The sequence below is a fragment of the Macaca mulatta genome, chromosome 3, assembly GCF_049350105.2.
Source record: "Macaca mulatta isolate MMU2019108-1 chromosome 3, T2T-MMU8v2.0, whole genome shotgun sequence".
NCBI lineage: Eukaryota > Metazoa > Chordata > Mammalia > Primates > Cercopithecidae > Macaca > Macaca mulatta.
This window is the reverse complement of record NC_133408.1, coordinates 94,970,627-94,987,513: the sequence shown is the minus strand read 5'-3', so window position 1 is coordinate 94,987,513 and position 16,887 is coordinate 94,970,627. Positions and strand designations below refer to the sequence as shown.

General features: G+C 35.4%; 1 protein-coding gene across 4 annotated transcripts in view; it reads left to right on the top strand.

The window, feature by feature from the left end:
• The window catches only part of BBS9 (Bardet-Biedl syndrome 9), a 493,002-nt gene that overhangs the window by 211,116 nt on the left and 264,999 nt on the right, over window positions 1–16,887 (top strand). For all 4 annotated transcript variants that reach the window (XM_028845874.2, XM_077996944.1, XM_015133745.3 and 1 more), the window contains 3 exons: window positions 5,074–5,255; window positions 9,526–9,602; window positions 12,879–12,932. In XM_028845874.2, coding sequence (XP_028701707.1) covers window positions 5,074–5,255; window positions 9,526–9,602; window positions 12,879–12,932 — 313 coding nt within the window. The remainder of the gene's footprint in view (window positions 1–5,073; window positions 5,256–9,525; window positions 9,603–12,878; window positions 12,933–16,887) is intronic.

Here is a 16,887-nt window from a genome sequence, read left to right as displayed (position 1 = left end):
CCACAACTTTTATTCAACATGGTGCTGGAAATCCTAGCCAGAACAACCAGACAAGAGGAAGAAATAAAGGGCATCCAAGGGGAAAAGGGGAAGTCAAATTGTCACTATTCACTGATAACATGATCTTGTGCCTAGAAAACCCTAAAGACTCATCCAAAAAGCTCTTAGGTCAAATTCAGTAAAGTCTCAGGGTACAAAATCAATTTACACAGATCAGTAGCACTGCTATACACTAACAACAACAAAACTGAAAATCAAATGAAGAACTCAGTCCCTTTTACAACAACTGCACACACACACACACACACACACACCCCACAAAAAACCACCACCAACAAAATATCTTAGGAATATACTTAACCAATGAGGTGAAAGAGCTCTATAAGGAAAACTGCAAAACACTGCTGGAAGAAACCATAGATGACACAAACAAATGGAAACAAATCCCAAGCTCAAGGATTGGAAGAATCTATATTGTGAAAATGACCATAATGCCCAAAGCTATCTACAGATTCAATGCAATTCCCATCAAAATACTGTTATCATTCTTCGCAGAACTAGAAAAAACAATCCTGAAATTCTTATGGAACCATAAAAGAGCTCGCATAGCCAAAGCAATACTAGGCAAAAAGAACAAATCTGGAGGCATCACATTACCCAACTTCAAATTGTACTATAAGGCTGTAGTTACCCAAACAGCATGGTAGTGGCACAAAAACGGGCACATAGACCAATGGAACAGGATAGAGAACCCAGAAATAAAGCCAAACTTAGAGCGAACTGATCTTTGGCAAAGCATACAAAACATAAATTGAGTAAAAGACACCCTATTCGATAAATGGGGCTGGGAAAACTGGCAAGCCACATGTAGAAGAATAAAACTGGATCCTCATCTCTCACCTTATACAAAAATCAACTCAAGATGGATCAAAGACTTAAATCTAAAACCTGAAACCATAACCAAAAACCACTTGTACCCCAAAAGCTATTGAATTTTTTTGAAAAACTAAAAACAAGAGGCCAGGTGCAGGGCTCACGCCTGTAGTCCCAGCACTTTGGGAGGCCAAGGCAGGTGGATCATGAGGTCAGGAGTTTGAGACCAGCCTGGCTAAAATGGCGAAACCCCGTCTCTACTAAAAATACAAAAATTAGCCAGGTGTGGTGGCGGGTGCCTGTAATCCCAGCTACTCGGGAGGCTGGGGCAGGAGAATCACTTGAACACGGGAGGTGGAGGTTGCAGTGAGCCGAGATCACGCCACTGCACTCCAGCCTGGGCAACAGAGTGAGGTTCCATCTCAAAACAACAACAATAACAACAACAACAACAAAAAGAAAATGATAAAGAAATACAAGATTGAAGGCTTTAATGTCCTTAAACAAATTACATACTATATTATCATTCTTAATACAGATTTTTGAAATTTATTCATTCACCCTTTTTTTGGTGCTATGTGTTTTTTTAAATCGTGGTAAAATATATATAACATAAAATTTACCATTTTAAACATTTTAAAATGTACAGTTCTGTGACATTAGGTACATTCATATTGCTGTGCAATCATCACCACTATCCATCTCCAGAACTTTTTCATCTTTACTAAGTAAAACTCTGTATCTCTCAACTCCCTCCCCCAGCACCTGGAAACCACCATTCACCTTTGGGTCTCTACAAATCTGACTACTCTAGGAATCTCATCTAAAAAGAATAGTTTTTAGAGTACAGGTGGTTTTTGGTTACATGGATAAGTTCTTTAGTGGTGATTTCTGGGATTTTGGTGCACCTGTCAGCTGAGCAGTATATACTATACCCAATATATAGCCTTTTATCCCTTACCCCCTCCCAACCATCCCCTCTTGCCAGTCCCCAAAGTCCATGTCATCATTCTTATGCTTTTGCATCTTCATAGCTTAGCGCTCACTTATAAGTGAGAACATACCATATTTGGTTGTCTATTGCTAAGTCACTTCACTTAGAATAATGGCCTCCCGCTCCATCCAAGTTGCTGCAAAAGACATTATTTCATTCTTTTTTATGGCTGAGTTGTATTCCATGGTGTGTATTCACCACATTTGCTTTATCCACTCATTGGTTGATGGGCAATTAGGTTGGTTTCATATCTTTGCAAATGACATGAATAGACAATTCTCAAAAGAAGATATGCAACAACCAACAAACACATTTAAAAAGTGCTCAACATCACTAATCATCAGGGAGTGCTACTCAGCCATAAAAAGAAACAAATAAGCTATAATGTCTTTTTTTTTTTTTTTTTTTTTGAGACCGAGTCTTGTTGTGTTGCCCAGGCTGGAGTGCAATGGTCTCGGCTCACTGCAACCTCTGCCTCCTGGGTTTAAGTGATTCTCTTGCCTCAGTCTCCCGAGTAGCTGGGATTACAGGTGCCTGCCACCACACCTGGCTAATTTTTGTATTTTTAGTGGAGATGATGTTTCACCATGTTGGCCAGGCTGGTCTTGAACTTCTGACCTCAAGCGATCTACCTGCCTCGGCTTTCCAAAATGCTGGGATTACAGGCGTGAGACACCATCCCCAGCCTATAATGTCTTTTCCCATTGATTTTATAAAAAGTAAATTGCTTAAGTTCTGTATTTACCTTAGCTATCAAGACATTCTGGTGAAATTTGTTCTTTTGGTGAGGGAAGACCCTGGCTACTCTCTTTACCATTTGTACACATGAAATACCAGTAAAAATGTTTTTAGAGAGTCTGAATATATGTATTCTCTATTATCCAAAGTCTTCCTATCTGAACTCAGAAACTTCATAGATTCAGATAATTTTTTAGATAAATGCCTTGTATCTAAATTGTTGCTATTTGCTGTCTAAACTGGTGGAATAAAACTGATTTAGTAATAAACTTTTCACCTCAAAGACCAAATCAATTTAGTTAGGGATAAATACTTGTGTTGGGTAATGCTAGCTTTTCTGTGTGATGGACTGTTCAAAGGATGAAGATGAAATGGAAATGCCTGTTTGAATTCAAAGAACTGATGAATCTCACATTCTCTGAGAAGCCCCTGCAGAGGTCTGTGCTTTAGCACCCTAGAGTTTCCTGAGGACTCATTGGGTTCCTAGGCCTTGGTGGGGCTGGCTAGAAGGGGGAATAGACCACAGTCACAACTCAGAGTGAAGGGAAGGTTTGCTCTCTGGAAATGGGCTTGTCAGAGCTGAAAGTTGAGATTTCCATGGCCACTAGGTGGCTTCAGTTACCTGCAAAGAAAGGTTCAAACCTTTCTCTGGGGTTGCTTTTCATACTTTAGGAAGATCATTCCATTTTTGCAGTATTTGTTTTCTGAGGGGTAGATGACAGAAGCAACCATAAAACTTAAAGTTTTTGAAGATTATCTAGTCTTACCTTCTCATTTTACAGATAAAGAATATTTAGAAAAACTTTCCCAAATTGGCTGAGCTCTATAGGGGCAGCATCAGAGCTAGAGCTCAAGTCTCCTGAGTCCTAGTCTAGTTCTTTAGCTGTTGAACCAGTGACAACAATCTATTTTTTTATTCCTCTCAAGCCATACGACAGAGTTGCATGTCACTGACTATACCTGAGTCCTGGAGACGATGTGTATTGGAATGTTGTGTTTAAGGCAGGTGGTAAAGTGGATGCTGGTGGCCATCTTATGGGCAGAACTGAGCAATGGTTGTATCTACTCCCAACCCAGTTAAGCTTTTAGATTAATGAAATGACTACCTGCCATGATCCACTGTTGGGAAGTTTTAAACATTTTTGTTCATTCTGAATAAGCCTAGACTCTAACATGCCTTATCTGTTATATACTTTAAGTCCTTTTTTTCAGATGAATAGCAACATTTTAAAGTCTCTTTTCTCTCATAATTTTTCTATTTTTGTTTACTTTTAGAGACAAGGTCTCTTGCTATATTGCCAAGCTGGATTCAAACCCCTGGGCTTAAGCAATTCTTTGCCTCATCAAGTAGCTGGGAGTACAGGCATGTGCCACTGTGCCAATTTATTATTTTTGATTGATTTCTAACCTTTAGAACAGAGTAGAAAATACTTTAAAAAATCAAAAATTTCTTTAGAAAACCTAACAAACAAAAGTGAGTCAAACAAATCCATTATGTATCAACTCAAAACAGCTTTTATGACGATGTTGAATTTTTTTGTTTTTCTGGCAAACTTAGGGAGGAAGCAAATACAGTATTCATCTCAGCTTCTTTTTATGACATGTTCACAAAAACTTACAAATTTAAAAAAATGGTGTGCTAAAATTATCCATAATTTGTATATTATGGCTAGTTTCTAGAGTAAAATAGACCTCAGGGAGCCTAAGAGAGAAGGAAGAGTGAAAGAATGGGGAGGAAAAAAGATAATGATAATAAAAACAGTGATAGAGAAAGAGCTAGTAAATGGGACAATTGGCTGCTTCTAGCTAAAAGTGAAGAGAAAGAGAGTACAAACCAGAAAGCCACTTGAGTAGGAGAGCGTGTGAAGGAAGCTGTGATGGGAGGACCTGGGAAAGTGGGCAAACGTGAATCCTAAGGGTAGAGAGGGAAAAGGATGAGGAAAGACTAGGGGCCACATTTTTTTTTGCAAGACCTCTGATGGCTTCCCATATCAACTTTGTTTACTATTCTGTCCCCTGCATTGTCCTGTCTTCACTCCTGTGCCTCATTCCTGGTCTTCATCCAGCCAGCAGCCCAGCTCCATCTCTTGGTCCATTGTACCTCCACAAGTGTTATTCATATGCTTATTACGGATATGCCAAGTGGTAGCTGGAATGAGGATTAAAAACAGTACTTAAAATGCTCTCAGAGCAGGATTTGCTTTGTAGTTAGGTCCCCAAAAGTGGTAGCTATTATAATAATTAGGCTTTTTCCCCTGCCTTAGTGGACCTTAACATTGGGAGTACTTCTGTAAATACAAATCATGTTTGAAACATTTGAATTGAGTCTTTGAAGTAAAACTTTAGAAATAGATATATAGTTATTTTCTTAATGATGTGTTGATGCTGAATTGAGTAAAAATGTAGTTGGTCAAGACTAACTCTCCTGAAATTTAAAATTATGTCTCATTTTCTCTTCCTTATTGTAGTGATTTAAAGGGAGTGATAGTCACTCTGAGTGATGATGGTCACTTGCAGTGTTCATACCTGGGGACAGATCCTTCTCTGTTCCAAGCTCCAAATGTTGAATCTCGAGAACTAAACTATGATGAACTTGATGTAGAAATGAAAGAACTTCAGAAAATCATCAAAGATATTAACAAATCACAAGGTATCTCGTTTGCAGCTTTTTATTATTTTAGTATTCATTGTGGAATTCACATTATCTTGTAGGTAGATATTATTAGGTATATTTATTAATTTTCTCCTCTAGGCTTAATTAAAGTCATATTTGTAAAAACAGTATTGCTCTTTAGCACACAAGGTCTTTATGTTTGCTTTGTATGTTATAGCTTCTGAAAACATATTTTAATTAAGAAAATGCTTTTGTTGTTAATGTTTCATGGACAGTACTATCTAGTTTTTTTCTTTACATGCTAAGAAAGGAAGAAGTACTTCTTTGGGTGGTGGCTTTAGGCCTTGAGAAGAGCATTAAAATTTAGAGTGGTCATTTATTAACTCTGATATTCCTGAAACAACTTTAGTTCTTCTTTTAAAAGAAAGCAAAGCACTTGAGCTACCATTTGTTACTAAAAATGTAGTCATTTGCAGCTTAGTGACATAATTTATGTTTGTAGTTAATTAACCATCCACATGGTGTGTAGCTTGCAGTATGCTGATTTCTAATGACTCAGAGGCTGATGATATTTTCAGTTCCTGAGTTTTGAATAACTCAATATTATCTTACTTTGGGACTCACAAGGGTATAATTTTTTTGTAAATTAGAAGGAGAAACAAAACACCAATCCTGCAGTTTGAGTTGGACATGTGAAAAGCATTACTTCAAGTTCCCTTTTCAGGGTCAGGTAAAAGTATTTTTTTAATGAGAAAAAATATGGACTATTTTCACATAAAAGAAATGTTAAAACAAGTAGGAATAATAAAAGAAGCAGAGCATCAAAAGCCAACCAAAACAACAGAGCCAATCTTAATCCTGATCCAATCATTTTACTAGATTTATGTACTTTTGAGTCTATGTTACCAACATTGTATTCCTCTGGTCCTGAGGAATTGAGATAATATATTTAAAAAATACAAATATTAAAATAAAGTTATTATGCTTTGGTTTCACACATTCTTTTAGAAAGTTTTGAGAGTAAACCAGTGAAGTTCAGGTCTTTCAAGTACCTACAATTACTTAAAAACCTATTTGTTGTCAGCACTGCCATGTCAAATAGAGAGTGGTTAAAACTGAATGTGTCATATTGCAGTATACAATTTTTTTTTTCAATTTTTGTTACTAGCAATTTTGGGATTAATAGAATTATAAGTCTTGTTTTGTTATTTAAAAATATAGTTGGGGAAGAGTGGCATAGGCATGAAACATGAAATTTCCAGAGTTCATTAAATAATATGGCTTTCATTTCAAATTTTGTCCTGAGATTTTGCCCTTTCCACAGTAATGTGCCAATAATATTTTGATTAACATTAATTGAATATGAAATTTCTCAGAAAATCCCTTACAGCTAAAAGTTATTTCTTGGTGGTTACAGTGATGACTTTGGGTGAGAAAGTTTAGGCTGTTTTACTTGTCATTACCTTGATCCTTCGGTATGTCTTAAAATAACTGCCAATTAAGTTAGGGATACATCCACAGACTTAGGTGCAAAGTGCATGATTTACATAACCTTAATTTTTAATTAATGTTTGAAGTTCCTTGCTCCTTCTACGCCACCATCATTTAGTTTTATTTCTGGGAAAGAAACAAAGGGAAACTTTTTAAACTGAGAGGTATTTAGAACATTTTATTTCTAGATATGGAAAAAAATTTAGTATCTTGTACCCTTATAAAACCATGGTATGTTTATTAAAATACCTGTAATTATATAAAAGCACAAAATTGTTTTATTACAGTTTTAGCTTCTCTTTATTATGAGAAGTTAAAACACTGAACTTTTTGATGACCCCATTATTCATTTTAATGTCACTTATTTTAGTATGGAGGCTTTAACTTACAAAAAATGTTCATAGTCTTGTGGGTTATGTTCAGTATTTAAAGCTTTTAAAAGTGTTTTCAAAGGAAGAGTTGCAGCAAAATTTAAAGCCAGTTTAAAGAGTACATTTTGTTGTACACATGGTGTATATTATCTACTGTAATAAAAGTGTTTTTGAAGCTGATTTTATGTGTATAAGTTATAAGAGGAATGTATGTTGTAAGCATGAAATCATAGTAATAATTTCTGTATGGCTCATGGATTCTGAAGCTTTTCATACTCAACTCATTAATGTGAATCCTGCCTAGTATTTTTGTTACTGGTAGTCAACAACATCTACTGGTAGGAACTTTCAAAGACAGAATTTTATTTATGATTTAGATAGTTGATCATGTTGTCTGCCTGGCGTGAGTATGAAGGACTGGGTGCAACATTGAGATAGGTATCCATACAACTGTGTCTTCAGAAAGGGACAGATAGCAGTAAGATGCGGGGATATAAACGAAAGTCTGCACCCCGTTTGAAATGTCCGGGATAACTAAGCTGATGATACCACTGAGTAGTAGCATCATTTGTATTTTGTGACATTGTTCATTTAGGATTCTGTCTGGCTACATGTCACAAGATACCCAAGTAAGATAGAGGTTTCTTTCTTTCTCTTGCAAAAGAAGCCCAGTGATGGGCAGTCCAGGGTTGGCTTGGCAGTTCCACAGTCATCAGGGACTCTTGATTCCTTCTATCTTGGGGTCATATATTGGTTCAGCATGGCTTTTGGAACTCCTGCCCTCACATCTGTTGCTGAGTCAGCCCCCTTAAGGAGCTTTCTTGGAAGCCACACCCTGAATAGCTCCTACTTACATCTCACTGGCCACTCCAAGCTGCAAAACTGGCTGGGAAATTACATGACTTAGCTGAGTACTTTGTTGCTTAGCATAAAGTTGGGCTTTAAGTAAAAAAGAATTGAAGAATGGTTATTGGGATGGGCAATGAATAGCCATTTGTACTCTCATTAAGTTATGGAAATTCCCATTCCAAATTGTGCAGTTTGGTGGGAATGCCCAATAGCAGTTGTGGGCAGTTCCTTTTTTTGTGAGACAGCTGATTCGTATTTTCAGTCAGCCATCCTCGGAGTGTGGGGGATGTTTCCTCTCAGGGTCACAGGGTGATCTCAGCAATTCTAGGTGTTATGTGCAGATATGATTTCTAGGGAAGAATCATCAGGCTATTTCTCCCGAGTCTCTCCTCTTATTAGGGAGGAATAGCTTTCCCAGAAACATGTGCCAGCTCTCTCCACTCCCAACTTCCCTTACCTTCCATCTGCCAGGATTAAGTCCCATGTTCATGCCTAAAACAACAAATGGTCAGTGGAAGGAAATCACCATGATTGGATTTGACCCTGGAGCCTGGGAGGGGTGACTTTCTCTGAGGTGAAGGTGAATAGCTCAACAAAATTAGGGCTCCAATACACAGAGGGAGGAGGGAAGAATGCATGTTAAGTAGGCAGCCAATAGTTTGAGATATATATTGTGTATATATATATAAATACATATGTAATTAAAAAATTGTTTTTGTTTAAGATCTTTGTTGATACTATGAATAAGTATCTCATTATACAATATAACATGTTAAAATTATGAAAATAACATATATATGGTAAAAATAATTCAGTACTAGAAGGATAAATAATGAAAGGTGAATCTTTGTTCAACCCAAGATCCTAGTTCCACTCCTTAAAGGCAATCCTTATCAAGCGTTTTTGTGTATTCTTCTAGAAAATATTCATGTTTATATAATTGTTTTGACACAAATATGTGCATTTTAGACACATTGTACTGCATCTTGCTTTTTAAAAATTAGTAGACATATTTTGGAGTTTTTAAAATATCAGCATGTAAAGATGGACAACACTCTTATTTATGACTTTGGGACACTGCATAGTACAGATATACCATGATTTATTTAACAATTAGCCTGTTAATAGATATATAGATATTTAGGTTGTTTTCATTTCTGAAAAAATAACTACTAACATTAGAGACCTCCTTGGGCATGGTTATGGTTATTAGATACATTCTTGGGAGTAGAATTAAGTCACAGGATATGTACATTTTACACTTTGATAGTTCTAGCCAACTTACCTTCAAAAGGGCTGTACTGATTTGGGCTTCCACTTGTAGTTAAAGAGAGGGCATTGAAATTCCTAATGCTGGTCGGTCAATGGCTCACGTCTTAGCTAATATCTTCAGAAAAAGACAATATTGTTTACCATATTATAGAGGGAAAGAATTAGCATCAAGCTTCTAATACTGTAATGCATTAGTTTTTTCAACTCGTGAGTATGTTTATGGGGTTGCTTTTTATATGTGGTATAGACACACCTTTAAAGAAAAACTATATACAGAAGGTTTTACTTTATGATTAAATACTTTTTCTTTTTTTAAATCACAGGTGTTTGGCCCATGACTGAGAGAGAAGATGACTTGAACGTTTCTGTCGTGGTTTCTCCTAACTTTGATTCAGTTTCTGTAGGTGTACTTGCAGATTTTAAAGGGGTTTATAATAGTGGTAAACTCTGATGAATTAGGACCAAAATGCGTTGGTTTAAAGTTTGGTCCTCCAAGTAGACACTTCAGGGAGGATAACAAATTGTAGGCCTTGTTACTTTCTAGATAAAAACATCAGTAGCTCCTTAGTGCCAGTAAGGAGCTCCTTGGGCAGGATTTCTGTTTTAAAAAGAAGTGGAGTTGTGGGGGAAGAGGGAGCAGTAGAAGAGCTTCTTGCCCTAGTCTGAATCCTACTTAAAAAAATTTTTTTTTCAAACTTTCATAGTACCATAGCATTGACATAATACTAATGTAGCTGAATAATACTGACCCTACTACCAGATTTTTGTTGGAGATTCAATGAGATAAGGTTTGTGAGTGGCCTAGCTCAAGGTTTGATGATTTCTAGTCTTTAATACATTATGGTGGTGGTGGTGGTAGGGTAGCTTAAGAGTATACAGTTGGTCCAATACTTACTTTTTCCCCTATTTCTATCTGTGTGACACAAGACAAGGTACTTAATTTTCTTAGTCTCAATTTTCTCATCTGCAAAAATGGGAATAAATAATAGAATCTACTTTGTTGAATGTTATGATGATTGTTATGATTGTCATCATCAAATTACATTTACTTCTTTCAACGTTATAATAATCATCAACATCATAATCATTATCATTATCACAACCATCTATGTCCATGAGTTGTCTTGTTCACTACTATAGCCTTAGTGCTTGCCAAGTAATGAGTGCTCAATATACATTTGCTCTATGAATGAGTGAATTAATACAACTGAGAAACAGAAAGGATGAAAGGAGGACTATTCTTGATTATATTACTTCATCTCCTCACTTAGTTTTCTATAAGCACTTGTTAGGATGTGATTGATTATGTCTCACTGACTGCAGTTTATCTGTGTTTCTACCAACAGATGATCAATTTAGGAAAGTGGTTGAATTCACTCATTTTACCGTATTTGGAGTTTATATCATATAATTCTGCTTGGAAAGTGTCTTCATTATTTAGGTATCAGAGCATACTTTAAAACATATATCATGAGTGTCAAAAGATTAATTTTAGTATAAACAACCAATCCAATTTGTGATAAAAATCGCATTAACATTGGATAGTATAGTAAATTGGGTACACAAAAAAGTAGGACTATATATGAAAGAAACATTCACTCAGCTGAGTCACATAGTAGAGGCACTGTTTTAAACATTGGCCATTCAGCACACACCATTTTTCATTCTACCTGAAGGGTGTAGTCTAAGTGGAACATTTCTGCTTAGTTAGCTGACAAATGTACACATATTTTCTTGCTGTGGAAATGATTTTTTTTTTCCTTTGGGCAACTTATATAAGTTTTTATAGGTTCTCTTCAACATAGGCTGTTTGGAATGAGGAATTCCCTTTCTGTTTTTTAGGAACTTTTAGTCTTTGTAGGAAAATGCTTTATGTAGTAGCACTATGTTATAATGTATATTTCCCTATTGGTAACCCTGAATGCTATTTCCTGTTAAGTAGGTGTCTCTTTCCAGCTTCATTTTCCCTGTGTTACTATTTTTTCTTTCTTAAGAGATTTCTTGAGAGTATCATATTCATCTCATTGGAAAACATTAGCCCTACAATTTATGTGGCTTTGGTGCCATGACGTCTTCTTATAGCCATTTCTTTCTTGCTATAGTTTTATGTTCCCAAAGGACTGCTGTCCTTGAAGTGTCTAGGTGTTTAGTCATGGATTGAAATGAGCAGGAAACAGGAGATGTTGATTTCTTTTCTAGATCTGTGGATAGCTAAATGTAAAATATTTCCTGGATTTTAGGTATTATTAGAGCACAAAGCCTAGATTAATAGTTTACTTTGAATCGTTATTATGAAAACACACATCTCAAAAAAAGTAATATACTTTATATTAGAATGGAGTCTTTCTTAGAGGAGATAAGCATTGGTATCCTATCTTCCTGATTGAGAAGCTGGATCATAGTTTAAATATGGTTTCCTGTGGAGCCATAAGTAGAACATGGATCTCTCAATTTTGAATTCTACCCATGCCCATTACATCAAAGGATCCCCATTGCTTGGAAGTGGCTTAGTTTTTCCTAGTTAAAAATACTTCAAGTAAAAAAGTACAATGGATCATATTCATTGGTTGGATAGAGACATAATTTTTATTGGTCCCAAGAATTCATATGGATATTATTAGAAAATATGTTTATTATTAGAAAAATACTAATACCCTTTAGTATTATTCTATCATAGAGCATTTTCCCCTACCAATGTATCGCTTTAAAAAATTAGTTATAAGTGATAAGGGAAGTGTTTTATGTATTATACTATGTATTATTTAAGAGGAGGGAGCAGGTAATGCAAGCTGATGCTCAAAGAATGCCTGTTGAATTAGTTTATGATATGCACTGGTTAAAAAAAAAAGGTCCCCTTCCCTTCCCTCCCCTTCCCCCTCCCCTCCCCTCCCCTTCCTTCTCCCCTTTTGTTTTTGAGACAGAGTCTCGCTCTGTGCCCAGGCTGGAGTGAAGTGGCGCGATCTTGGCTCACTGCAACCTCTGCCTCCTGGGTTCAAGCGATTCTCCTGTCTCACCCTGCCGAGTAGCTGGGATTACAGGTGCGTGCCACCATGCCAAGCTAATTTTTGTACTTTTAGTAGAGACGGGGTTTCATCATGTTGGCCAGGCTGGTCTTGAAATCCTGACCTCAGCTGATCCACCCACTTCAGCCTCCCAAAGTGCTAGGATTACAGGCATGAGCCACTGTGCATGGCCCACTTTTATTTTATCGGTATAAGGCCACTCAATCTTTATATCATTAGTTGCATGTCTTAGATACATGTTATTAATCAGAATGGTACATACCTTACGCAGGGTGAAAATACAGGGACCTGAAAGAATGGCATAATATTTTTCTGGGACATAAAGGGAGGTCTTCTTCTATGCAATGTAAATAACAAGTTAATAGAATTAATACTTTCAATATTTAAGTAAATTTGGGAATCGAGTGGTTTGATAAAATATGTGACCTTTTCTTTCCCTTTTAGGGGATGAGTTTTTAAATATTAGCTTATGACTTTCTGGACGAAGGCATCAAAAAAGCCAGATTGTCTCTTTTAGTCTGTCTTTAGAGTAATACATCCTTTATAGTTCCCTATTTTGATAGCAGGAAATATACATTGCACCCTTTGTGTTCACTCACTGCTGTGCAATATTGAAATCATTCTTTCTTGCCTTCTCTTTTCTGTGTTTACAGCAAGCGACTGATGTTGAGGTGGGAACTGACCTTGTCCCTTCTGTCACAGTGAAGGTATTGTACCAGATTTTAGACTGTAATGTGCAAACAATATGATTCATTTAATCTCACCTGTCACTGTTGATAACTTGTAAGTAGCTTACAGAAATGTAAAATAAACACTTGGCATTTGTAGATTTTTCCCCAGCCTTGAGTAGTGAATAGAAAACCTTTACTGTTACTTGCAAATATAAAACTGATAATTGCATTTATAGCAATATGTATATAATATAAATAATTATTATGAGGTACTCGTACCATTATTTAAATGTGTAGCATGATTCAGGCTTTTTTCATTGGAAATAAAGTTAACATTTTAAATCTGCTAAAGGGATTGTGTCATCACCATTCATAATAGACCAATCAAGTAGCATCATATATAATATACTGTGAATTGATATTGGAGAAGCACGGGGATGCTAATATCTTTCTTCTACCTATGATTATGTGTGTGTTTGAAAAGAATTTCCAGCCATCTTTCTGCCATAACTTTAAGTGGATGTATTTACAGCAAGAAAATATTAAATGAAGATGCCACAAAGTTAGAGTTGTAACAAATTGATAGTCCTGGAAAATAGAATATTAAGGATGTGGTTTTGGTTAAGATTTTTAGTCCTGTCATTGTAGAAATTTAGAACTAGAACTTAAATGTAGAACCTTCTTAAAGCATTTAGATTAAAATATGGTAATCATTCAGCACATTATTAAGCTGAAAATATTTATCACTGCCCAGACCTTGGAAGCAAGGAAAGGTTGTGGATTTTGGCAATTCACTTAGTCGAAACTTGGATGGGGCTTTATATTTTCTTAGATTATGGGTTGCTGTCCTTGGAGGAGCTTGACAGGGCACCAAGCTTTACCAATTGTGTTCGCTTACACTGGAACCAGCGGGTGGCCCAAATGTGGAGATCTTTGGTCGAACTTGAAGGGAGCTGAATCTTACAACAGTTTCTTAAGCTAAGTTTTTTGGATTCTTGCCACTGGAAACAAGGGTGGTCTTTCCCCAACCTCCTTTCCCCCAGTCCAATCAAAGGCTCTATCTCATTAATACTTCTGAATCTGTAAAGGCATTAGTGGCAAGAAATCAAACACTTAAGAAAAAGAAATAACTGTCGAGTTCCAGGAATGATTTGTACTTTCGTATAGGGACACCTCTTTTATATCTATCACTGATAACGTTCAGACACATACATGTAATAATTTAGGAGTGCACTGTTAATTGCAATAAGAGATCTTGTGCCTTAACTAGAAAACATTGCTCATGCTAATTGTACCCCCAGCCAACCAGGAGTTAGCACCATAAGTAAACATACCTTTCCTTCCCATGCAGTTCTTAAGCTTTCATGTGTAGTAGCCACTTTAAAATAATGGCATGACATTACTGGAAAATTCTCCTTCATTCGTGGAACTTCCTATATTTGAGGATACTTAAGTCACAACTGTCTTTCTCAGTGCCATTATAAAAGTAAGAGAAAGAATGCAACAGGCGAGGGTTGCAGAAAATTGGCAGGACTCACACAGTGGACACAATGACTTCCTGATCCTGTCTGACAGTTTCTATACAAATTTCTACTATAAATCTCTCCTTATGACCTTTTATAACAACAGCAGCCAAGATATATAACCATGCAAGTTTCCATCATAATAAATCCTGTTAATTGAGAAAATTTTTCCATGCATTCCAAGTGAATGAAGATGTGGCTACCTTGAGTATGTGTGCATAACGCGTGACCATCTATTCCAGGCAACTAGGCAGAGTGGTTGTTCATACCTGGCCTTTGGCATCATATTTATATATCTAGTATAAAAATTTCATATTATATTTCCTAAGGGTTATATTTCATAAGAGGCAGAAAATAGCATGGAAAATTCTTGTATCAATGTTTTCTCCTTAATATTCTATAATTATTTTCCTGTTGTAAGACTTACAATCTAGCCAAGTTTTTAACTCTTTTTTGGCTCAAAGACAACTATTCTTTGTTACTGTTGTTATTTTCGTTACCTAACTCCTTGATTTGTATTTTGAAAGGGCCTAGCCCATTGTTGGGATTCAATAAATATGTGCATGAGAGCTATCATGATTGTGCATCTAAACCAAATGCAAACCCTTCTTGTTACAATGTAAAATTCTGTGATTATTGTCTAAGTAGACATCATTGTGCCAGGAAAAGTCAGACTGCTTTTTTTCAAATGACTTATTACTACTTAAAGGAATTTTCATTTTTACTTAATACTGAGCTCTCATGAGACTTTCTTGGTCACTATTTTCAACTCTCTAGTTGGATTGATGGCTTTGCACATGTTATTTACCTTCTCTGAACCTCTATTTTTTAACTGTAAAATAGGGATACTTTTTCATTTGCAGAGTTATTTTGAGTCTTAACCACAGTTGGTTAAAGGCATGAGCTCTGGATTCTGGCAGATAGCAGTTAAATTGTGGTTCTTCCACTTACAATCAAAGTGGCCTTGGGCAAATTACTTAGCATCTCTGAGCCACAGTCTTTTGTAAAATGGTTTATGATGGTACTTGTCAAACATTTTTATAAAGAGTAAATTAAATAATGGAACATAAATAATTTGTTAGCATGGTTCCATGAATATAGAAAACTGCTAATGTTTTTTAATCATTAATATTATTATTTTTATTTTAAAATATATGTGCAGACTAGTATTATATTATTGTAATAGTAGAATATTTAAATTATGTCCTGTTTGTTTAATGGACTAGCTAGTTGAAAGAAAGTTGTTTGTAGCACTTGGATGGTGTCTTCTTGCCATAATAGCCATCAGGGTTTTACTAAAAAGGTATTATGTTTACAATGGCCAGACATCATCAAGGAAGTTTAGTTTGTGGCATGATGATTCCCTATGTATTCCCAGGATTTACGAAGTAAAAATTGAGGATTCATTGTTCATTGTGTTTATCATATTTAATTGCATCAATAGTTGTCTTAAGAATTTTCCTTTGCAAGTCAAAATTTTTATGTTTTTAACTTATTTTTAAGTTGTGCAGAATACTCACATCACTCAAAATTAATACATTTACTGAATCTAATTATATGTACATAATTTTTGTGGGGCAATTGTATATTCTTGTGTATATAAAAATATTATATATATTTAATCAAGGAAGAGGTGATACCTGCTTTTTATTGAAAAGAAACTTCAAAACTACTTTTCTTAACAATAAGAATGGTCCTTGAATTATGTTAGTTAATGTATGTATCTGTCTCATATAACGAAGTCTAGTAACTAGACTGAACTGCTGTATGGAAAAGGTACCATATAAAATGGTGATTTATTTATTTTATTTTATTTTTTTTCTCATGACGTATGAGTCACCATGATAGAACATTTTAAAATAGCTTTATTTAGACATAAGTTAGATACTATATTATTCACTTATTTAAAGTTACAATCCAATGATTTTTAGTATAATATATTTACAGAATTTTGCAACTATCACAATTTAATTTTAGAACATTTTATGCCCCCTAAAGGAAAGGCCATACCTGTTAGCTTCCATTCCCCATCTCTCTCATCCCTAAGCAACTCCTAATCTATTTTATTTCTCTATAGATTGCCTATTCTATACTTTTCATATAAATGGATCCTACAATATGTGGTTCTTTGTGACTAGATTTTTTTCACTTAGCATCATGTTTTCAAGGTTCACCCATGTTGTGGCATATAAATGAAATAATGCACTTACATTTGTTATCATGGTTCCATGAATATAAAAAACTGCTAATGGTTTTTACCATTAATATTATTCAGAATGTATTTAATTTCTTTTATTGCTGAATAATATTTCATTGTATGAATATATCACATTTTGTTTATTCATTCATTGTGATGGGAATTTGGATTATTTCTGCTTTTTGGCTATTAGCATATTGTTGCTGTGAACATTTGTGTATAAGATTTTGGGTGGACATATGTTTTCATTTCCCTTGGTATAGAATTGTGA